General features: G+C 55.6%; 1 protein-coding gene across 2 annotated transcripts; it reads right to left on the reverse strand.

Annotated features, from left to right (window-relative positions):
• Window positions 1-9: 9 nt before the first annotated feature.
• Window positions 10-24993, reverse strand: SVOP (SV2 related protein). 2 transcript variants are annotated; one of them, XM_078611761.1, is made up of 12 exons: window positions 24593-24993; window positions 23270-23406; window positions 10184-10269; window positions 9885-9983; window positions 9673-9744; window positions 9322-9446; window positions 8679-8742; window positions 8132-8257; window positions 7647-7775; window positions 4571-4644; window positions 2854-2930; window positions 10-1954 (listed from the first exon to the last, which is right to left on the reverse strand). In XM_078611761.1, the coding sequence occupies exons 1-12, from the start codon at window positions 24625-24627 to the stop codon at window positions 1773-1775; spliced, it is 1206 nt and encodes a 401-aa protein (XP_078467887.1). In that variant the 5' UTR covers window positions 24628-24993; the 3' UTR covers window positions 10-1772. The 2 variants fall into 2 exon arrangements, with proteins under 2 accessions (XP_078467887.1, XP_078467889.1); XM_078611763.1 differs by lacking the exons at window positions 23270-23406; window positions 24593-24993 and adding an exon at window positions 13252-13618.
• Between the last annotated feature and the right edge of the window lie 814 nt (window positions 24994-25807).

The following is a 25807-nucleotide window of genomic DNA, read 5'->3' on the forward strand; positions in this document are numbered from 1 at the left end:
AGATGGCCCTGCTGAGGCTGCCGTGCCTCATATATTGGAAGAAGTACTGTAGTCACCCCCTGTGAGTGGCTGGCTGAGGTGCCATCTGTTGAGGAAGTACTAAGCGAAATGCTGAGGGAGGGTGGCGTTTGTGCACAGGCTGCCCTGGTAGTCCCCCTGTTTAAGAAGGGGGACCGCACAGACTGTAATAACTACAGGGGCATCTCACTCCTCAGTGTGCCAGGAAAGGTCCTGGCAAGGATTATTCAACATCGCCTTGCCAGGCACGCTGAGGACAGGCTTGCGGAGCCCCAATGTGGTTTCAGGAAAGGGTGGTCCTGCACAGATGCCAGATTTTCTGTCCATCTGCTACAGCAGCGGTGTAGGGAATTCCAACAAGACCTACATCTCTGCTTTATTGACCTGGTCAAGGCCTATGATAACATCAGTAGGCCTGGGCTCTGGGTTGTTCTTCGTGCTTTCGGAGTCCCTGACTCTCTTCTCTGCTCATGATGAAGAGCGGGCCCAGGTAAAACTACGTGGCTGGGAGTCAGAGGCATTTCCAGTTCACCTTTGAGTGCGACAGGGATGTCCTCTGGCTCCCACATTATTTAACATCTATTTCGACCATGTAGTTCGTGAAGCCTTCGATGGCTGTACCGGAGGAATTTCCATCTGGTACAGATACAGTCGGAGGCTGATCGATGCCCGGGTGCGGTCAAGGGATGGCTCCCTATTGGTCAACCATGTTATGTATGCCGATGATCTGGTAATTTCCGCTCACTCAGAGGAGGAATTGGAGGCGCTGCTGCTGAACCTGGAGCTTGCCACTAAGAGGTGGGGCCTTACCATAAACCCCACAAAAACTAAGCACCTGTCTGGGTATTTTGTACCATCAGACACTCCACCTCCCCAACTCCCAATTGGTGATGGGCAGTTGTGGAGAGAGTGGAGAGTTTCCCATACCTGGGCAGTGTGCTCATGACCACCTCTGGTTTGACAGCAGATGTCTCACTCCGAATCAGTCCAGCGACATTATCTTTTCATCGGTTGCGTAAAGCTACCTGGTCTGTCGCTCCACACGAAGCTTCAGGTCTTCTCGGCCACAGTCATGCCCTCCCTTCTCTACCTTTGCGAAACATGGACCCCCCTAATGGAATATCTTCGCTGGTTAGAACCATTTAGGCTGGCCTGTCTACGATCCATCCTGGGTTTAACCAGGCTGGATTGTGTGAGGAGCTCACAAATCCTTGAAAGATCTGGACAAGGTCCCATCTGTGAGCTCCTCCAGCAGGCAAGGCTGTGTTGGCCGGGTCATGTTTTCCGCATGCCCAGCCACCGCATGCCTAAACAGCTTTTGTTCGGCCGGAGAGAGGGGTCTAAACGGGCGCGGCACGGGCTAAAAGGAGATGGAGTGATGTAGTACAGGAGGATGTGGAGCTGAGTGGACTTGCCGATGACTGGTACCAGCGGTGTCAAGATTGGCCTCTGTGGAGGAGGCTCGTGAAGGACGCTACTGGGCAGTTGGAGGCAGTCGCCCTCCAACAACAACGGAGGGCGGAGGCGTGACGCTCACAACAACAAGCGGAGCGCTGGGTAACTAAAGCAAGTTGGCACAGTCGGGGGCACAGGTGGTGCATTGGCCAGTCATCTCAGTCAGTCGACCCATGGCAATTGAATCTGCCCCGTGACCTCCTGCCAGCGGGCGTTCGACACTTCACGTGGCCTTAACGTGCACATAGCCTGGCACAAGCGCCGTGGTGACGTCACCGCCACTTCGTGGTGAATGGCGGTTATTGTTGTGTGCATGAGTGTGCGTTTGTTTGCGTGAGTGTGCGTGTGTTTGCGTGCGCATGCGAGCGTGTACCGGGGAACTCGGCAAGCGTGGTCCACAGCAGGTCCAGGTAGTCGTCGTTGTTCAGGTATTTACACTCGAGGCTACAGCGCGGAGTCACCGCTTCGCCCTCCGTGCGCGCTGCCTCCCCACAGACACAGACACATGTCCCCCGTGTAGCCTTTAACAAGTTCTGTTAGCGAGTAGCATCTACGAAGGGGGTGGGTGGCCAGAATCACGCCTGGCCGCCTTTGTCTTCCCCACGCTTATGTTTACACACTGCACCAGGTATGTATTTGAGTCGAACCTAGGGGAGGCCCATGACTGATGTTTACATTTAACACAAATTATATGCAAATGGTACCACTGAGATGAAACTGTGGCTATGAGCGAAAAGCCAAACAGTCACGATTACACGGTAAACAACGGGAAGGACCGATGAGTGCGAACACACGGCGACAGAGTCGACTTGTGGACGTCCACGGGACGGCTCGTCATGATCGACCAATTACACGGGACCGCAAGCAGGGATCCAATTCAGAAGGGGTCTGTCCGGGTGGGCCACCCTGGAAACATTTCCTTATCCAGAATACCACATCCAGTGTACGGCTCACTAAGGCCGTGGATACGAGTCAACGTGCCACCTCCTGGAATCATCATCACCACGGTCCGCTGATGGATGAAGGCCTCCCAATTCTGCCACAATCTCTTACGATCCTGCGATAGAATTAGCCGGGATTTTAGGGCCTGGAATGATACAGCAAAGGAACCGGAGCCCCGGGGTACGCGAGTCCGCAAGTCCACGAGTCCGCGAGTCGGTGAATCCGCACCGCCGCTCTCCCCGCGGCACCGGTTGCCGTTTCTGAACTGCGACGGCCGCTCTCCCGGCTGGAGCCGCTCCGAACTCCGGATTGTACCGCGCGGTTCAGCACCGATGCCAGCGAGAGGCTTTTGGTGTCACCCGTGGGATGGCTTCGGCGGCCGTGACGCGAGGTCAGCGACCGCCGACTCGGTGAACGGCGCCAAGTTTCGGGGCGTACCGCGGCAGACATCGCCGGCTTGCAAGAGCTCCGTGGTGAGCAGCACCAGGCCATAGTAGGAGAACGCGTTGCAGAACCTGACGGGAGGGCGGACGGGAGAGCGGACAGGGCGAGAGGTCGCATCAGCACAAAGGGCACGGAGCGGTGACGCGCGGTGACGTGCGGTGACGCGTGGTGACGTGTGGTGACGTGTGGTGACGCGTGGTGACGTGTGGTGACGCGTGGTGACGTGTGGTGACGTGTGGTGATGCGCGGTGACGTGCGGTGACGCGCGGTGACGTGTGGTGACGTGTGGTGACGTGTGGTAACGTGTGGTGACGTGTGGTGACGTGTGGTGACGTGTGGTGACGTGTGGTGACGCGTGGTGACGCGTGGTGACGCGTGGTGACGCGTGGTGACGCGTGGTGACGCGTGGTGACGCGTGGTGACGCGTGGTGACGCGTGGTGACGCGTGGTGACGCGTGGTGACGCGTGGTGACGCGTGGTGACGTGTGGTGACGTGTGGTGACGTGTGGTGACGCGTGGTGACGTGTGGTGACGTGTGGTGACGCGTGGTGACGTGTGGTGACGCGTGGTGACGCGTGGTGACGTGTGGTGACGTGTGGTGACGCGTGGTGACGCGTGGTGACGTGTGGTGACGCGTGGTGACGTGTGGTGACGCGTGGTGACGTGTGGTGACGCGTGGTGACGTGTGGTGACGCGTGGTGACGCGTGGTGACGTGTGGTGACGCGCGGTGACGTGTGGTGACGTGTGGTGACGCGTGGTGACGTGTGGTAACGTGTGGTGACGCGTGGTGACGTGTGGTGACGCGCGGTGACGTGTGGTGACGTGTGGTGACGCGTGGTGACGCGTGGTGACGTGTGGTGACGCGTGGTGACGTGTGGTGACGCGTGGTGACGTGTGGTGACGTGTGGTGACGTGTGGTGACGCGTGGTGACGCGTGGTGACGCGTGGTGACGTGTGGTGACGTGTGGTGACGCGTGGTGACGTGTGGTGACGCGCGGTGACGTGTGGTGACGTGTGGTGACGCGTGGTGACGCGTGGTGACGTGTGGTGACGCGTGGTGACGTGTGGTAACGTGTGGTGACGCGTGGTGACGTGTGGTGACGCGTGGTGACGTGTGGTGACGCGTGGTGACGTGTGGTGACGCGTGGTGACGTGTGGTAACGCGTGGTGACGTGTGGTAACGTGTGGTGACGTGTGGTGACGTGTGGTGACGTGTGGTGACGCGTGGTGACGCGTGGTGACGTGTGGTGACGCGTGGTAACGTGTGGTGACGCGTGGTGACGTGTGGTGACGCGTGGTGACGTGTGGTGACGCGTGGTGACGTGTGGTGACGCGTGGTGACGTGTGGTGACGCGTGGTGACGTGTGGTGACGCGTGGTGACGTGTGGTGACGCGTGGTGACGTGTGGTGACGCGTGGTGACGTGTGGTGACGCGTGGTGACGTGTGGTAACGCGTGGTGACGTGTGGTAACGTGTGGTGACGCGTGGTGACGTGTGGTGACGCGCGGTGACGTGTGGTGACGTGTGGTGACGCGTGGTGACGCGTGGTGACGTGTGGTGACGCGTGGTGACGTGTGGTGACGCGTGGTGACGTGTGGTGACGCGTGGTGACGTGTGGTGACGCGTGGTGACGTGTGGTAACGCGTGGTGACGTGTGGTGACGTGTGGTGACGCGTGGTGACGCGTGGTGACGTGTGGTGACGTGCTCACCAGATAAACCACAGAAGCAGGGTGGTGACTCTGAGCTGTGGCGTGAAGAGGTCCTGGATCCGCCCCCTCTTCTCCTGGCGCGCGACACCACACGCCAACACACATGTCACCACACGCCACCACACATGCCACCACACGCCACCACACGCCAACACACATGCCACCACACATGCCTCCACACACCAACACACGCCACCACACGCCAACACACATGCCACCACATGCCAACACACATGCCACCACACGCCACCACACGCCAACACACATGCCACCACATGCCAACACACATGCCACCACACGCCACCACACGCCAACACACATGCCACCACATGCCAACACACATGCCACCACACGCCACCACACGCCAACACACATGCCACCACATGCCAACACACATGCCACCACACGCCACCACACGCCAACACACATGCCACCACACGCCAACACACATGCCACCACACGCCAACACACATGCCACCACACGCCAACACACATGCCACCACACGCCAACACACGCCACCACACATGCCACCACACGCCACCACACGCCCACACACATGCCACCACATGCCAATACACATGCCACTACACGCCAACACACATGCCACCACACACGCCACCACACGCCACCACACGCCAACACACATGCCACCACACATGCCACCACACGCCACCACACATGCCACCACACGCCAACACACATGCCACCACACGCCACCACACATGCCAACACACATGCCACCACACGCCAACACACGCCACCACACATGCCACCACACGCCAACACACGCCACCACACGCCAACACACATGCCACTACACGCCACCACACGCCACCACACATGCCAACACACATGCCACCACACGCCAACACACGCCACCACACATGCCACCACACGCCAACACACATGCCACCACACGCCAACACACATGCCACCACACGCCAACACACATGCCACCACACGCCAACACACGCCACCACACATGCCACCACACGCCACCACACGCCCACACACATGCCACCACATGCCAATACACATGCCACTACACGCCAACACACATGCCACCACACACGCCACCACACGCCACCACACGCCAACACACATGCCACCACACATGCCACCACACGCCACCACACATGCCACCACACGCCAACACACATGCCACCACACGCCACCACACATGCCAACACACATGCCACCACACGCCAACACACGCCACCACACATGCCACCACACGCCAACACACGCCACCACACGCCAACACACATGCCACTACACGCCACCACACGCCACCACACATGCCAACACACATGCCACCACACGCCAACACACGCCACCACACATGCCACCACACGCCAACACACGCCACCACACGCCAACACACATGCCACTACACGCCAACACACATGCCACTACACGCCAACACACATGCCACCACACACGCCACCACACGCCACCACACGCCAACACACATGCCACCACACATGCCACCACACGCCACCACACATGCCACCACACGCCAACACACATGCCACCACACGCCACCACACATGCCAACACACATGCCACCACACGCCAACACACGCCACCACACATGCCACCACACGCCAACACACGCCACCACACATGCCATCACACGCCACCACATGCCACCACACGTCAACACACATGCCACCACACGCCACCACACGCCACCACACGCCACCACACATGCCATCACACGCCACCACACGCCACCACACATGCCACCACACATGCCACCACATGCCAACACACATTCCATCACACGCCACACACGCCACCACACACGCCACCACACATGCCATCACACGCCACCACACGCCACCACACATGCCACCACACATGCCATCACACGCCACCACACCACCACATATGCCATCACACGCCACCACACGCCACCACACATGCCACCACACATGCCACCACACGCCAACACACGCCAACACACACGCCAACACACATGCCACCACACATGCCACCACACGCCACCACACATGCCAACACACGCCAACACACGCCACCACACGCCACCACACGCCACCACACACGCCACCACACGCCACCACACATGCCACCACACGCCAACACACGCCACCACACGCCACCACATGCCACCACACACGCCATCACACGCCACCACACACGCCACCACACGCCACCACACGCCACCACACATGCCATCACACGCCACCACACACCACCACACATGCCATCACACGCCACCACACATGCCACCACACGCCACCACACATGCCATCACACGCCACCACACATGCCACCACACGCCACCACACGCCACCACACATGCCACCACACATGCCACCACACGCCACCACACGCCAACACACATGCCACCACACGCGACCACACACGCCACCACACACCACCACACGCCACCACACATGCCATCACACACCACCACACACCACCACACATGCCACCACACGCCACCACACGCCACCACACATGCCATCACACGCCACCACACACGCCACCACACGCCACCACACGCCACCACACATGCCATCACACACCACCACACACCACCACACATGCCACCACACGCCACCACACGCCACCACACATGCCATCACACGCCACCACACACGCCACCACACGCGACCACACACGCCACCACACACCACCACACGCCACCACACATGCCATCACACACCACCACACACCACCACACACCACCACACATGCCACCACACGCCACCACACGCCACCACACGCCACCACACGCCACCACACGCCACCACACACGCCACCACACATGCCACCACACGCCACCACACGCCAACACACACGCCACCACACGCCACCACACATGCCACCACACGCCACCACACGCCACCACAAATGCCATCGCATGCCACCACACGCCAACATACATGCCACCACTGCTGCTCGCTCACGCCACTCGCCCCCAACAGTCTATCACGGCGGCACGGGGGATCTCTCTCTCTCTGTGTAAGTGCGTGCGCGCCACCCATTGCGGTCATGCACAGGCGACGCCGCCTGCTGCGAGGAGGCGAGCGTTGCGCCCTTCACCTGCTGCGACGAGGTGAGTTTGCCGAGGGGCATGGGCACCCCGTTCTCGGTGGCGATGCGCTTGAGCGTCGCGTGGGCCTGCTCCGCGTTTCCCGTCAGCACGTCGTAGCGTGCACTCTCCGGCAGCCACTGCGCCACGGCACACACCGACGATACTGCTCCCTCACTGCGCGGCCCGCTCGCCACCACTCGCTCGGCCCACGTGAGCACCAGCTGGCGTCCTTATTTACCATCCGCAAAGCAACCGAGGCCGACGCAGACGAGAGAAGCATTCCGCGCGATGTGGTGCTCATGAGAAATCAAATAATTGACTCTCGAATTGTTACCACGAATCATGACAATTCGTGGGATCGTTCGGGGGGGGGGGGGGAGTAAATCAACAAATGCCTGAGGTTGAGGGTGCTCGAGGTCAGGATCAGGGATCGGACGCTGGGGTTAAGGGTCGGAGGTCGACGTGTGGGGCGCGTGGCCGGGGCGGCACTCACGAAGGAGAAGACGGCGAAGACGACGAGAGGGATGGCGGAGAGGCCCAGCAGCCAGCGCCAGCCCAGCGTCGGCATCACCACGATCGCCAGCAGCACCTCGGCCACCGCGCCCAAGGCCCAGAAGATCTGGATGAGCGAGAACGGCGTCGCGAGCTCCCTCGGCCGGTGCGCCGGCGGTGACCTCACCGGGCGGGGGGCCCCACCCGCCCTCCCGAATCTGCCCAAACGTCCCAGTGTAGCAGGGGCCTCCTAGAAGCGAGTTTCTAGGCTCGCCGAGGCTTTCCTGGGCGAGCGGAGGGCACCGTCTGGCGAGCGTCGGCCCCACGCTCGACGGCCAGACCGGCGCGAGCGGCGGACCGACGACCCGCCGGACCATTTTTCCGCCTGACGGTTCCCAAAGCTGAAATTTTCTTGCCAAAAGAATTCCCTGAAAATCACGACTAAGCGGCCTCGGGGTTACAACGCAATGAAACATTTCGTCGGCAGCCGACCGCTTAAATCGCGAGCGCCGGCGAGCATTCCGCGCTGCCGCCGCGTCAGCGCTCACCTCGATGAGGACGATGCACTTGGCCCGTGCCTTCATGGGGAGAAACTCCGCGTACAGCGTGACCCTGCGGGAAGGGGGGCGGGGGGCGCCCTGGGTTAGACTGCCGGCCCGGCACCCGCGATCGCACGCGAGGGACCCTGGGAGCAAGGGGAGCGCGACCACCACGGACTCCGCCGACTCGGACCCGACCAGCGTGGGAACACCCACGTGTCCGTCTCTGTTGAAAGAGCGACTTTTTAGCCCCAATGGGACGAAGATGTGAAAACATCTTCGTCTGCGTGGGTGGACACATACCAAGGTACGTGCACGCACAAAGGCAAAGATCCCCCGGATAGCCTTGGCAGACTGTTGGGGCAAGTGCTTTTGGTGAGCAGTGCCTCTAAAGGCCAGCACGACACACGAGGGTGTGGGTGGCCAACACCACGCCTGGCTGCTTCCGTCTCCCTCGTGGTGACGTTTACACATCGCACCGGGTAATCATTTGAGGTTGAGTCAACCTAGCGGAGGTCCAGGACCGGTTCAGGACGGGTGTTGGCCGCGAGCGGGAATCGAACTCGGTAGCTCGGGGCGCTGACCGCGGCACCACCGCTCCCCCACAATCGCACACGCGCGCGTGCAGCACGCGCACGCGCGTGCCGCTCACGACTGAGGAATCCCTCCGATGCCGAAGCCGACGAGGCCGCGCAGCAGCAGGATCCAGCCGTAGACGGGCGCCAGCGCGCTCAGTATCCCGTAGTAGAGGGCCCACAGCACGCTCAGCTTCAGGCCCTGCACGGCCGCGGAGAGACGCACGGGGGGGGGGACCACACGCATGGTGAGATACCCGGATGCGTGGGGAGACACGGGGAGAATTGGCGAGCAATGGGGGGAGATGCGTGCTGCGGCACACGGGCATCGAGCAATCACGCAGGGCGCACACGAGCTGCGTGCGGGCCGAGTGAGCAGGGGGCCCGGGTTCGCTGTGGCCCCCGTTTGGAGTTGGAGCCGCGGTTACCATTTTGCGGCCGTACTGGTCCGCGAAGTTCCCCCACAGCGACGAGCTCAGCATCATCCCGATGAACACCACCTGCCGGCACGGGGGGGGGGGGGGGGGGCGACACACGGGGGGGGGGGGGCACAAACGAGAGAGATCAAAACGGGACAGGACGATGCGAACAAGGCGGCGATGGCGAGGATGCGGGTGGCGTGCGTGGGGGGTGCCCTCACCGACGTGATGAGCGCCACCTGCCAGGTCTGCAGCTGCCACTCGCAGTGCAGCTGCGGCGCCAGGATGGAGAGAATCATCATCTCCATCGCGTCCGCCATCTGAGCGGCCACCGGGAACGAAGAGAGGGGAGGGGGGGGAGATATAACTCTCTCTCCACGGAGAGACATCAGCCCCGCCGCACTCCCTCGAGCGCTCCCTCGCCCTCCGTCACGACGCGCCACACTCGCTCGTGATGCAGGGTTAGGGGTCATGCTCGGGGTCGGGGTTAGAGGTTGAGGGTTAGGGGTCATGGTCTCACCCAGGCCAGGCCGGTGACCATGGACAGCTTCCACTGGAACTTGCCGAAGCCGATGGCCTCCACGGCGTCCTCCACGGTGAACACATCTAGAGACGCGCACGGCGCAGGCGCACGAGCTGTTAGCGAGCACCAAGCGAGGCCGGCACGGCGACGAGGCTCGCGCGCGGCACCGGACTCGCTCGGACATCACTCCGAGCCACTGATGGCGGCCGTGGCCAGGAATCAAACTCAGGTGGCCGGGTTCGTTGTGCGGTGCACTAACCACTGGGCCAGCGATCCCCACACCCACACACAGACATGCGCCATTTGAAACTTATTGCCGGTTATGTCACAAATGGGCGGTTACGTTGATGTCAGGCTACGTGACCTTTCTGTTCTTGCTTAGGGCAGTGTGTGCAGGAGCTCGATGGAAATGTCGAGGTCTGCTGCCCGCCACGACGAGAGGGCTTCAGCAGACAGAGAGTTCGTGTCGCTGTTCCTCCTCCTCCGTTGAAGGAGCGCGGACCGTGGAAGGGTTTACTGTGCGGGTCCACAGTGTGGCTTGCATGGCCGCAGTCGCGCTGCTGCGGCTTGTGTGTAACGTGTTTCGATGGGTATCTGTGAATCTTCAAGGGCCTCTATGCGCTTCTGTGGGTTTAAAGGCATATTGATGGGTCTCCGTGGGTTTACTACAGAGTTTAGTTCATAGCTTTGGCTGCATGGCCAGTCACTCCGCTGTGCCGTGCCTTTCATTTTCCATGAATGAAGGCGACAAGGCCGTAATTATAATATATATTAAAATATGCTCAAAATGTCCCCCCAAATATATTGCTCTAAAATAGATTTCTGTTTATATGATTGTGGTTATGGTTGTACTTGATAAATCCCTCATCTCTGCCATTACATACAATGAAACAAGAAATGGTAAAAAAAAACCAAAGCAATGTAATACAATGCACTATTAGACATTATTGTTAAAAATAAACACAAAGTCAATCCTATGTGTTCGTGAATTAAAAAAAAAAGTTTAGGCAGGAAATACCAGGAAATTAATTTAAAAATTTAGATTTTTTTTCTGGGGGTGGACCCCCAGACACCCCTGGAAGATTTGGTCCCCCCCCCAAAGTTGACTCCATGGCTACGGCCTTGGAAGGCCATGTGCGCCGCAGCCTGTTGATGTCCTGATGCGGCTGATGGTTCCACGAGGAGTGCCAGAGCCAGGAGGTTGCGCTGTGTGGGGTCTCAAACGAGGTGTTCATTCTCGATATCTGCGCTCTTCCACTGCTCGTCAGCGTCCTTTCGGATCTGGCTGAGATTCTGGGATGGCGACGGCGGCGTGACCCCACAGGGGGACATCCGATGTCTTGAGTTGGTTTATGGAACACTATAAGAGTAGAACAGACAGGCAAAACAAAGACACACATTCCACATGGAGCCTTCACAGACTGTTGGGGAAAGTTCTGTTAGCGAGCACCTATGCAGGCCAGAACGGCGCACAAGGGGGCAGGTGGTCAGCACCACGCCCGACCGCCTTTGTCTCCCTAGAGACGATGTTTACACAGCGCAGCAGGTACTCATTTGAGGATGAGTCGATCTAAGGGAGGCCCAGAACCGGTTCGGATAATCGTCACCGGTGTTGGTCACGAGCATGGGTGGCCAAGTTCGTAGCGCAGCTCGCTAACCACTGCACCACCGCTCCCCACACACACGCGCGCGCGCGCTCAGAGGCGTGTACTCATCGTGCACGCGACCCATCCGAGCCACACGTGGCCGTCCCCGTGTCTCCCTGCGCTGACTCAGCAGAGAGCAAAAAGACCCCCTGGGGGAGGGCAGTGGAGGGGGCCACGACTCCCCAAGGGGCGGGGGGAGGAGTATGCGGTGCAAAAGGTGGGGGGGCGTCCCCCCCCCCGTGTCCCGATGCCCTCGGTATGCCGGTAGTCCGCCCCGTCCGGCGAGTTTGTCCGTGTCCTTTGACATTTGATGTTGATGTGCAACGCTCGTCCACTCGTGAGTGCCTCACCGAGTCCCCTGACTCCTTTTCAGGGGGGTCCCCCGCCACGGTTTTGCAGTCGGGGGGGATCTTGGGAAATGTTGCCCATTTTGGCACCGTGGCGTCGGCGCACAGTGTGGCCTCGCTCTTGCGAATGACGCCACGGGGATCTTCGACGCCCACCCGTGTAGCGGACGGCGCCTACCACACGCTTTGGTTCTTTCGGTAAAGTCACGTCGGTATAAAATAAAATAAATCACGACGTTTCGGGCGCAACACACGGACGCTTGTGTTGCGCCCGAAACCTCGTGATTTATTTTATTTTCTATCTACGTGACTTTACCGAAAGAACCAAAGAGTATGGATTCCTGCAGTCACGAAAGCTTTAAATCTAGACGGCGCCTACCACGTTTACGGTCAATGCGCCCGCGGTATTAGCCGGGACGGCCACCGGTTTTATTTTGTTCGAACCGCGAAAACCCTCGACTACAAGAGGCGAGCGAGCGAGCGAACACGCTGCCGCTAGACGCGTCACGATTGTCCTCGCGATGCCCCGTGGCTTACATGAACACCGCGAGATGTGATGGACTTCCACAGCCTCGGTTCAAACCGCGCCGTGTTTCGCTCTGCGCAGGAGCGACACCTGTGGGTGGGTTCACGATCCCGCGTCGCTCTCCTGCCACCTTGGCGGTTGTCGGGACACTCCGACCCGTGTTGCGTTGTCCCATTGCGGTACGCGGTGGAGCTGAGACTACCAAATCGCGACGCCTAAAACGGCCCAGAAACCGGGGATGCAACCCTGGCTTCTTGTCAGCGCCTCTGACAGCCATTGTGACCCAACCCCAACCGTCCCCCACTCCCTCACTCAGAGACCCGCAACATGGGACTGAGTCAGGATTCTGAGCCGTGCTGGGTCAAAGTCCCTGAGCCCAGACATTACGATCCGCCCGAGAGAGACGCCCAGCCGCTGGGCTCGAACCCAGGCGCTCGGCGGTGGTGGGGGGGGGGGGTCCGACCGGGCCATTATGAACCCATCGAGTCCCCGGGGGGGTCCCCTCTTCATTGGCGGACGACGACGACGCGATCGAAGCTGCCCTACCTGGGACGGCAGCAGACATCGGCAATCCCGACCGGGTCCAAGAACCCCGTCACAGTCGGTCCCCCCCCCGGCCTGATCCCCCGGGGAGCTGGCGGCGAGGGGATGAGAGATGCCCTCTGTCTGTGTCGACAACGCGCGCCGCTGTCACCACCAGCAGCAGCAGCAGCACCAGCAGCACTGCGACACGTGTCGTCGCGCGGCGTGGGAGTCCGTGGGGTGACGAGCGGGGAGACGTGTGGACGAGGTGCGCCCCTCTCTCTCTCTGGGTGGCCGGGTGGATATTCGCAAAATGTTTTGAAAAGAAATCGTCTGACACCGGAGATGTTTAATCCGTGCTGTTCTGTACGTTTGAGATTAAGCCCGCAGACTCACGCCACGTGGGAGGGGAGGATGGGGGGGGGATGGGGGGGAGGGGCTCGCCCCCACCCTCCCCCTCTCACCTCCGCCCCGCCCCTATTCCACCCCCTCGCCCTTCCCCGCGTTGGTACGAGGGGACGTGGACTGCACAGTGGGGGGGGGGGGGGCACTGCCGCTTGAGTGGGGGGCTGCAGGAAGGGCGGGGGGGGGCTCCCGGTGCATGGTAGGGGGAGGAGGTCCCCCCAGGTGGTGCCACAGGGGGGCAGGGGGGGTGACTATTGCCCCCCCCCCCCTCTCCACTTGTTAAGACTCCGTGGAGGCAAACACTCGAATAGCCCCCTACCCCCACCTTGCCCCCCCCCTCTCCTCCTCCTCCTCCCTGGATCCGCGTGGCTGTGAGCTGCAGCGCGGTTTTTGTGGAACCGGGCGGTGATGTCCCGGGCCAGGCGACGTGGCCAGGCGACGTGGCCGCAGGGCACACGCCGACTCGGCCGAGACTGAGTCGGCAGAGGCAGCGGCGTTGACTCCCCGCGGCCTCGGGGAGAGACGATGCCAAGCCGAGGGCGGTCCCAGCGCACTGCATTCCGTGTGAGCACGCGAGAGAGTTCGTGTAGAACAGGGGTGGGGAACGTCCGGCCCGCGGGTCGTATAGGGCCCCGCGAAATCATTTGGTGTGAACCTGTCAAGGCAACCGCGGGCGGGACTCGAAATTCAATAAATCTCGGAGCAAACCTGGAAAAGCAGTTGCGAGTAGCAGCAACATCATCAACACCAGCTAACATCACACGCCTCGCTAAAGAGAAGCAGTTCCAGCCATCACATTAGGGGTGAGTTAATTAAATGTTTGACCAAATATAGCAGGCACATTTTTAAGTTGTTAATTTTGTATGGCCCGCGAATGATGTTATAAATATCCAAATGGCCCTTGGCAGAAAAAAGGTTCCCCACCCCTGGTGTAGAATCTGACTTTCTCACGACCGACCCGGTTCGCCGCAATGATCGAAAGCAAAACAAATAAAAATAAGAAATTGAAGAACAGCCGTGACTTGAAGAGCAATCGTAACAAAAACCACTACGTTCACGCGAAGTGATCGAAACAAAAATTACATAAAACACAAACCAAAGCTGAATATTACTGGGAGGAACCACCTGGTTCCACCAGCCCACAGGGGATTATTGTGTCCGTCCGTCCGTCGTTCATCCAAAAATGGGAGGGGTGGGGCTGGGTGGAGAGGGGAGGGTGGGGAGGGGCTGGGTGGGGAGGGGAGGGTGGGGAGGGGCTGGGTGGGGAGAGTGGGGAGGGGCTGGGTGGGGTGGGGCTGGGTGGGGAGGGTGGGGCTGGGTAGGGGTGGGAGGGGTGGGGCTGGGTGGGGAGGGGCTGGGTGGGGGGGGGCTGGGTGGGGAGGGGCTGGTCACCCCGTGGTGCCCTTCTAAGACTCAACGTTTAACCAACTCACGCCGGCTTGTGCCCGCCCTCACAGTCGGGCATATTTGCGGAATACACGACGCCGCCGTTGACCCTGCACGCCATTGACCGAGCAACCCAACGTTCTGACCAGCTCCCTCCGCAGGAATGTGTTTGAATCCCTCTGCGGCGTAATCAGCTCGGGGCACATCACGAGCCTCAGAACTACGTCACGGGAGCGGCACACGTGGGGGTATGCGGGGCACCGCGCGGCTCGCAGCTTGGCCACAACAACAACAAGCGCCATTAGCCACTGAGTGGCGGTGACGTCACCACAGCGCTTGTGCCAGGCTAGGTGCACTTTAAGGCCACGTGAAAGTGTCGAACGCCCGCTTGCAGGAGGTCACGGGACAGACCCCCAGGTGCCATGGGTCGACTGGCTCAGATGACTGGCTGATGCACCACCTACGCCCCCTACTGTGCCGATTTGCTGTGCTTTAGCTACCCGGCGCCCCGCTCGTTGTTGTGAGCGTCGCTCCTCTGCCCTCCGTTGTTGCTGGAGGGCTACTGCCTCCAACTGTCCAGTAGCAGCGTCCTTCACGAGCCTCCTCCACAGAGGCCGATCTTGATACCGCTGGTACCCGTCATCGGCAAGTCCACTCAGCTCCACGTCCTCCTGTACCACATCGCTCCATCTCTTCCCTAGCCAGTACCGCTCTCATTTAGCCCCCTCTATCCCGCCGAACAAAACCTACTTAGGCATGCGGTGACCGGGCACGCGGGCTCCACACACAACCACGCGTTGTTATTTATACATCACATTCGTTACAAAACTAAAGGCAGATTAATCTGATTTTAAAGGTCACCTTGCTGATGTAACTCGTTGACCCGCCCCGCTCTGGACATCTGCGACAAAGAGCGCCATAGATCATCGGATTCGTCTGTTCGTGTCTCAGTCCGCTTGTCCTGCTGATGGTTGCGGTGGCGGCAGCAGCGTGCTGAGTCGGGCGCTCCAGAACCCCCTTTGCCTGGCGACAGACTCTAGCTCTACATTACTATACGAGACTACACCATACACTACTATACACTACATTATACACTACACTACTACACAATACTACACTATACACTACTATACACTACTATACACTACACTATACACTACTATACACTACACTATACACTACTATACACTACTACACTATACACTACTATACACTACTATACACTACACTATACACTACACTATACACTACTATACACTACTACACTATACACTACACTATACACTACACTATACACTACTATACACTACACTATACACTACTATACACTACTACACTATACACTACTATACACTACTATACACTACACTATACATTACTACACACTACTACACTATACACTACTATACACTACTACACACTACTACAACATACACTACTATACACTACACTATACACTACACTATACACTACAATACACTACACTATACACTACTATACACTACTACACACTACTACAACATACACTACTATACACTACACTATACACTACACTATACACTACAATACACTACACTATACACTACTATGCACTACTACACTATACACTACTATACACTACTATACACTACTATACACTACACTATACATTACTACACACTACTACATTATACACTACTATACACTACTACACACTACTACAACATACACTACTATACACTACACTATACACTACACTATACACTACTATACACTACTACACTATACACTAATATACACTACACTATACACTACAATACACTACTACACACTACTACACTATACACTACACTATACACTACACTATACACTACTACACTATACACTACAATACACTACTACACACCACTATACACTACTATACACTACACTATACACTACTATACACTACACTATAAACTACTATACACTACTACACTATACACTACTATACACTACGCTATACACTACTATACACTACTACACTATACACTACTATACACTACACTATACACTACTATAAACTACTACACTATACACGACTACACTATACACTACTATACACTACTATACACTACACTACTATACACCACGAAACACTACTATACAAAACTACACTATACATTACACTACTATACACTACACTATGCACTACACTATACACTACTATAAACTACTACACTATACACTACACTATACACTACTATACACCACGATACACGACTATACAAAACTACACGATACACTACTATACACTACACTTTACACTACTACACTAATATACACTACACTATACACTACAATACACTACTACACACTACTACACTATACACTACACTATACACTACACTATACACTACTACACTATACACTACAATACACTACTACACACCACTATACACTACTATACACTACACTATAGACTACACTATACACTACTATACACTACACTATAAACTACTATACACTACTACACTATACACTACTATACACTACGCTATACACTACTATACACTACTACACTATACACTACTATACACTACACTATACACTCCACCACTATACACTACACTATACACTACTATACACTACACTATACACTACTATACACCACGATACACGACTATACAAAACTACACGATACACTACTATACACTACACTTTACACTACTATTTTCTACTACACTATACACTGCTGTACACTACTACACTATACACTACTATACACTACAATATACACTACTATATACACTACCATACACTACACTATACACTACACTATACACTACACTAAACACTACTATACACTACACTATACACTACACTATACACTACTATACACTACACTATACACTACACTATACACTACTACACTATACACTACTATACACTACAATATACACTACTATACACTACACTATACACTACACTATACACTACACTATACACTACTATACACTACACTATACACTACACTATACACCACACTATACACCACGATACACTACACTATACACTACACTATACACCACTATACACTACACTATACACTGCACTACATACTACTATGCACTACACTATGCACTACTATACACTACACTATACACTACACTATACACTACTATACATTACACTATACACTACTATACACTACACTATACACTACTATACACTACACTATACACCACTATACACTACAATATACACTACTATACACTACACTATACACTATGCTATACACTACACTATACACTACACTATACACTGCACTATACACTACTATACACTACACTATACACTACTATACACTACACTATACACTACACTATACACTACACTATACACCACTACACACTACACTATACACTACTATACACTACACTATACACTACACTATACACTACTATACACTACACTATACACTACACTATACCCTACACTATACACTACGATACACTACACTATACACTACACTATACACTACACTATACACTACTATACACTACACTATACACTACACTATACACTACTATACACTACACTATACACTACTATAGACTACGCTATACACTACACTATACACTACACTATACCCTACACTATACACTACGATACACTACACTATACACTACACTATACACTACACTATACACTACTATACACTACACTATACACTACTATACACTACACTATACACTACACTATACACTACTATACACTACGATATACTACACTATACACTACACTATACACTACTATACACTACACTATACACTACACTATACACTACTATACACTATACACTACACTATACACTACGATACACTACACTATATACTACACTATACACTACTATACACTACACTATACACTACACTATACACTACACTATACACCACTACACACTACACTATACACTACTATACACTACACTATACACTACACTATACACTACTATACACTACACTATACACTACACTATACCCTACACTATACACTACGATACACTACACTATACACTACACTATACACTACACTATACACTACTATACACTACACTATACACTACACTATACACTACTATACACTACACTATACACTACTATAGACTACGCTATACACTACACTATACACTACACTATACCCTACACTATACACTACGATACACTACACTATACACTACACTATACACTACACTATACACTACTATACACTACACTATACACTACTATACACTACACTATACACTACACTATACACTACTATACACTACGATATACTACACTATACACTACACTATACACTACTATACACTACACTATACACTACACTATACACTACTATACACTATACACTACACTATACACTACGATACACTATATACTACACTATACACTACTATACACTACACTATACACTACTATACACTACACTATACACTACACTATATACTACTATACACTACACTATACACTACACTATACACTACACTATACACTACTATACACTACACTATACACTACACTATACACTACACTATATACTACTATACACTACACTATACACTACGCTATACACTACACTATACACTACACTATGCACTACTATACACTACACTATACACTACTATACACTACACTATACACTACACTATATACTACTATACACTACACTATACACTACGCTATACACTACACTATACACTACACTATACACTACTACACTGTACACTACTACACTATACACTACTATACACTACACTATACACTACACTATACACTACACTATACACTACTATACACTACACTATACACTACTATACACTACACTATACACTACACTATACACTACTATACACTACACTATACACTACACTAGACACTACACTATACACTACTATACACAGACTCTAGCTCGTCCCTTCAGCGTGGTCCTGGGTTGCCTCCGGTGTCTTCGCCCAGTAGCAGCAGACGAAGGCGGAGGGGCGATTCCAGTACGGCAGGAAGGGGGCTCCTCTGATTATTCCAAAAAAATCTGAATCTGACCCTCTGACCCGGGCAAATTGAGGTCTCTTTCGTCACTGAGTCACTGCAGATCGGGTAGGAGGTGCCCTGACCTATTAGCCAACAGCGCCCTCTTGCGGCAGGGCCGCGAGTGGTCGCACTCGAAGTTTCAAGGAGCTAAAGTTGACGTTCTAAAAAGCAGGCGAGAACTCCAGCGAGCAAGGCGAGAGAAGTTTGCATTCCGACTGCAGGTATTGTGGTCTATGCAAACATGACGCCTCGTAAAAAAAAGGTGTCAGTTTTGTTGCCAGATAAAAGGGTAAAAAAAACAATTATCATATTTTTTACTGGCAAATGAGGTTCCAATGGTGTAAATGCTTACCCCGAGCTCTCATGCTCTGATGGTGCATTGTCTTTGAGTTGTGCGCCTTTTGGCGTCATCTGGTCCAACCCATGTGAGACTAGGCTATAAGGAAAGATGTCTCGGGTGTGGACCAATCAACTTCAAGGACAGTGCTTATCATTATCAGAGTTGTGTTTTTTGTTTGCATTATGGCTGCAGGTATTGCCGTCTATGCAAACATGACTCCTCGTAAAAAAAGCTGTCAGTTTTGTTGCCAGATAAAAGGGTAAAAAAACTATTATCAAGGTGAGAGAGCCTGCTTTTTACGAGTGATCTGGGGCATGAGTCTGCTGCCAGTAGCAGCGGGTGATGACTGCTGCTGCCGATGCTGCTGTGTGTGATCCCAATTGAGTCATCTGCGGTGTCATTTGTGATTTTGGTTATAAGGACGCCGCCGTGGCGAGATGTTAACGCCCTCGCCTGGTATACAGGAGGTCGTCAGTTCGATCCCAACCCCGACGCCTGTTGTATATTTGGGGTTTGCATGTTCTCCCCGTGGTCGCGTGGATTTTTCTCCGGGGGCTCCGGATTTTCCCTCCACATTTAGAACCACGCGTTTAGAATATTTGGCTGTTATTAATTCTCACACGATAGGACGCTTCGTTGAGCTATCATTTGTGGGCAGGTCGCTTCTGAAAAAAAAGCTACGTAACTCAGTGGGGCCCTTACTTGGTGAAACAAAAACACTTTAGTTCGATTGTCCAGCCTCACGCCGGCACACAGTGGCCTGGTCGAGCGAACGACATCAGGGTGCTCTGAACGTCCCACCGTGAGTCGGACGGCGCGAAGCATGATCACCGCTAGCATCCAGCATATTCACCAGGGCGGCCGCTTCATTCTCACCGTGAACCTCTGCAAGGAGCGTGGAATGCGCTGGTACTGGGGTCACTGCATCACCGTGCGCGTGGCGTCTGAGCCCCCCTTCCCCCACGTTGACCCCCACCTATAAAAGTACGTCACCACCAGTGGGTTTACTCGCCGTCACCATGGAGCAGCAGTGGTCTGAGTTCGATGATTGCCGGTCACGGCTAACATCAGTAGCGCGAGATAGCTTGATCGGTCCGGTGACAACCCACGCTGAGCCGGCGTGGTGAAGTATGGTCAAAACAACCTCAATGACCAACACGACGTGGGGAGGTCTTCATACAGCAGTGGCTTGAGAATGGGAAATTTAATTCATGGCTAGATTATAATCGCTTTTTGCGATTCGCGTCGGAACCTCTGTTCCTTCCCACGCGGTATTAGATATTGAGGTGTGAGCTGGCGAGTGGGTTGGTGAGTGAGCTTGTGAGTGAGCTGGTGAGTGAGCTTGTGAGTGAGATGGTGAGTGAGCTGGTGAGTGAGCTGGTAGATGGTGAGTGAGCTGGTGAGTGAGCTGGTGAGTGGGTTGGTGAGTGAGATGGTGAGTGAGATGGTGAGTGAGATGGTGAGTGAGATGGTGAGTGAGATGGTGAGTGAGATGGGGAGTGGGTTGGCGAGTGAGCTTGTGAGTGAGCTTGTGAGTGAGCTGGTGAGTGAGCTGGTGAGTGATTGAGATGGTGAGTGAGATGGTGAGTGTGGTGGTGAGTGAGTTGGTGAGTGAGCTGGTGAGTGAGCTGGTGAGTGAGCTGGTGAGTGGGCTGGTGAGTGGGCTGGTGAGTGAGCTGGTGAGTGGGCGGGTGAGTGGGCTGGTGAGTGAGCTGGTGAGTGAGCTGGTGAGTGAGCTTGTGAGTGAGATGGTGAGTGAGATGGTGAGTGAGCTGGTAGATGGTGAGTGAGCTGATGAGTGAGCTGGTGAGTGAGCTGGTGAGTGAGATGGTGAGTGAGATGGTGAGTGAGCTGGTGAGTGGGCTGGTGAGTGGGCTGGTGAGTGGGCTGGTGAGTGATCTGGTGAGTGAGCTGCTGAGTGGGCTGGTGAGTGAGATGGTGAGTGAGCTGGTGAGTGAGACGGTGAGTGAGATGGTGAGTGAGCTGGTGAGTGAGCTGGTGAGTGGGCTGGTGAGTGAGATGGTGAGTGAGATGGTGAGTGAGCTGGTGAGTGGGCTGGTGAGTGAGCTGGTGAGTGAGCTGGTGAGTGAGATGGTGAGTGAGCTGCTGAGTGAGCTGGTGAGTGGGCTGGTGAGTGAGATGGTGAGTGAGCTGGTGAGTGAGACGGTGAGTGAGACGGTGAGTGAGCTGGTGAGTGAGCTGGTGAGTGAGCTGCTGAGTGAGCTGCTGAGTGATCTGCTGAGTGAGATGGTGAGTGGGCTGGTGAGTGAGCTGGTGAGTGAGATGGTGAGTGAGATGGTGAGTGAGCTGGTGAGTGAGCTGGTGAGTGAGATGGTGAGTGAGCTGGTGAGTTAGCTGCTGAGTGAGCTGGTGAGTGAGATGGTGAGTGAGCTGGCGAGTGAGCTGGTGAGTGAGACGGTGAATTAGTTGCTGAGTGAGATGCTGAGTGAGATGGTGAGTGAGCTGGTGAGTGAGATGGTGAGTGAGATGGTGAGTGAACGGGTGGGTGAGCTGGTGAGTGAGATGGTGAGTGAGCTGGTGAGTTAGCTGCTGAGTGAGCTGGTGAGTGAGCTGGTGAGTGAGATGGTGAATGAGATGGTGAGTTAGTTGCTGAGTGAGATGGTGAGTGGGCTGGTGAGTGAGCAGGCGAGTGAGATGGTGAGTGAGCTGGTGAGTGAGATGGTGAGTGAGATGGTGAGTGAGCTGCTGAGTGAGCTGGTGAGTGAGCAGGCGAGTGAGATGGTGAGTGAGCTGGTGAGTGAGATGGTGAGTTAGCTGGTGAGTGAGCTGCTGAGTGAGATAGTGAGTGGGATGGTGAGTGAGCTGGTGAGTGAGCTGGTGAGTGAGCTGGTGAGGGTACCATCGGTGGGGTTGGCGAACTCCTTGGGCACGCTGGCCCCCAGCTCCACGGGTTCGAGACCATCCCCTAAGCCCTCGATCTCCACCTCGTCCTCGATCGAGAATTCGCTCTCCCCCGTGCGCCGGAACTTGACCACCCTGCAAACATACGCATCGAGTAGGAGACAAATGGAACTCTCCCCCCGTAATTCCCTTGCAGACTGTCGGGGCAAGTGCTGTTAGCGAGTAGCACCTATGAAGGCCGGCATGGCCTTCATCGGTGCTACTAGGAGGTGAGTGGGTGGGTGGCCAGCACCACGCCTGGCTTCCTCTGTCTCCCTCGTGGTGATGTTTACACATCGCACCAGGTATTTGGTTGAGGCTGAGTCGACCTAGGGGAGTTCCAGGACTGTTTCAGATAATCATAACTGTGGTTGGCCCTGAGCGCCAATAGAACTCGGGTCGCCAGGTTTGTAGCGCAGCACGACAACCACAGCACCACCGCTCCCCATTCGTGTCACACATCTGCCCACACACCTGCCCACACACCTGCCCGCACACCTGCCCACACACCTGCCCGCACACCTGCCCGCACACCTGCCCATACACCTGCCCACACACCTGCCCACACACTTGCCCACACACCTGCCCACACGCCTGACCATCGCGCGCAGTGTGGCCACATGCAGCTCACGTGCTGCCACGAGTAGATGGCGACACGAGCCCCGTCATTGTCCGACCAGACAACCCGTGCCTCGGTGACCTCCCCCCACTGACCCCAGCTCCCTGCACTGACCCCGGCTGTCTCGTTGACCCCAGCTCCCATCCACTGACCCCGGCTCTCTCGTTGACCCCAGCTCCCATCCACTGACCCCGGCTCTCTCATTGACCCCAGCTCCCATCTACTGACCCCGGCTGTCTCGTTGACCCCAGCTCCCTGCACTGATCCCGGCTCTCTCTTTGACCTCGGCTCAGCCGTCGTTGCCGTGAAAGCCGAGGCTCTGGGAGCGACTCACACTCTCAGTCCCGCACTCGCCGCATGTCATCACGATTCGGCGAGGCTCAGAACTCAGGGCCCCAGCTCGCTAACCACGACCCTAATCCCAAACCCTAACCCCTATCTCTAATGGCAACCCTAACCCCAAAATCCAGCACCCCATACCTCGAACCCGCGACCCCAAATCTGGGAAACCATAACCCAGGACCCCAAACCTGAGACCCCCAAATCCGGGACCCCAAACTATGCACCCCGAAAGCCGGGTAACCCGACATCTGCAACCTCTAAACCCGCGGCCCTGAACCTGGGACCCCCAGAACCTGGCAACCCGCTGGGCGCGTGACTCACGGCAGCTGCTTGAGCTGAAAGAAGTCGTCCTCCATCTTCAGGCCTGGCCGCAGTGGTTCCTCATTGTCGGAGACGCGGGGGCGCACGGAGCCGCGGGCTCTTCAGCACCAAGGGGGGGGGTGGGGGTGAGCGAGGGAGGGAGGCAGGAGGGAGACGTCTGCCTCGAGGGTCCCCCGCTGCTTCGGTTCCTGCCGCAAAGTGAGAATCAGCAGCCGCAGCAGAATCAGCAGCAGGAGGAGCGGGTTTGACGATCAGCTGTTTCAGCACCAGCAGCAGCAGGAGCAGCAGCCGCGGCGGCTGCGGCGGCTCCGTTCAGCACCTCGGACAGCGGCTCCGCATCGCGAGGCGCCGCGATTCGACGAGCCGCGCGCGTCGACTCCACGGTAGAAGCGGATTCGATTCCGAGGCTGCGATTCGATTCCCCGGTGTGCGAGAGCGGCACGCGAATCGAGGCCCCCGTCGTGAATCGGCGTTGTGCCCCGTCCCCGATCGCCCGCAGCGGCAGCGCTCGCCGTGCCCTGCAGGGGGAGACGTGCGCTGCTCCCTCGCCGTTAGCCTGGCACCGTTAGCCTGGTCCAGTTACCCTGGTCAGAGTCACCCTGGTCAGAGTTACCCTGGTCCAGTTACCCCGGCCCCGTTACCCTGGTCCCGTTACCCAGGCCCCGTTAGCCTGGTCCCGTTACCTTGGCCCCGTTACCCTGGTCCAGTTACCCTGGCCCCGTTACCCTGGTACCGTTACCCTGGTCCAGTTACCCTGGCCCCGTTACCCTGGCGCCGTTACCCTGGCGCCGTTACCCTGGCCCCGTTAACCTGGTCCCGTTACCCTGGTCCAGTTACCCTGGCCCCGTTACCCTGGTCCCGTTACCCTGGTCCAGTTACCCTGGCCCCGTTACCCTGGTACCGTTACCCTGGCCCAGTTACCCTGGCCCCGTTACCCTGGCCCCGTTACCCTAGCACCGTTATCCTAGCCCCGTTACCCTGGTCCCGTGACCCTGACCCAGTTACCCTGGCCCAGTTACCCTGGTCCCGTGACCCTGGCCCCATTACCCTGATTGCGTTACCACAGCTCCTTTACCATATCCCCGTTACCCTTGCTACGTTACCCTAGCGCCGTTACCATAGCCCCGTTGCTATGGCTGCGTTACCCTAGCCGCGTTACCTTTGCCCCGTTACCGGTTCCCCTTGGCAATGGGCATCTGTGGCGGGCTTGGGGGA

The sequence above is a fragment of the Lampetra planeri genome, chromosome 37 (assembly GCF_965212315.1).
Source record: "Lampetra planeri chromosome 37, kcLamPlan1.2.h2, whole genome shotgun sequence".
NCBI classification, from domain to species: Eukaryota; Metazoa; Chordata; class Hyperoartia; order Petromyzontiformes; family Petromyzontidae; genus Lampetra; species Lampetra planeri.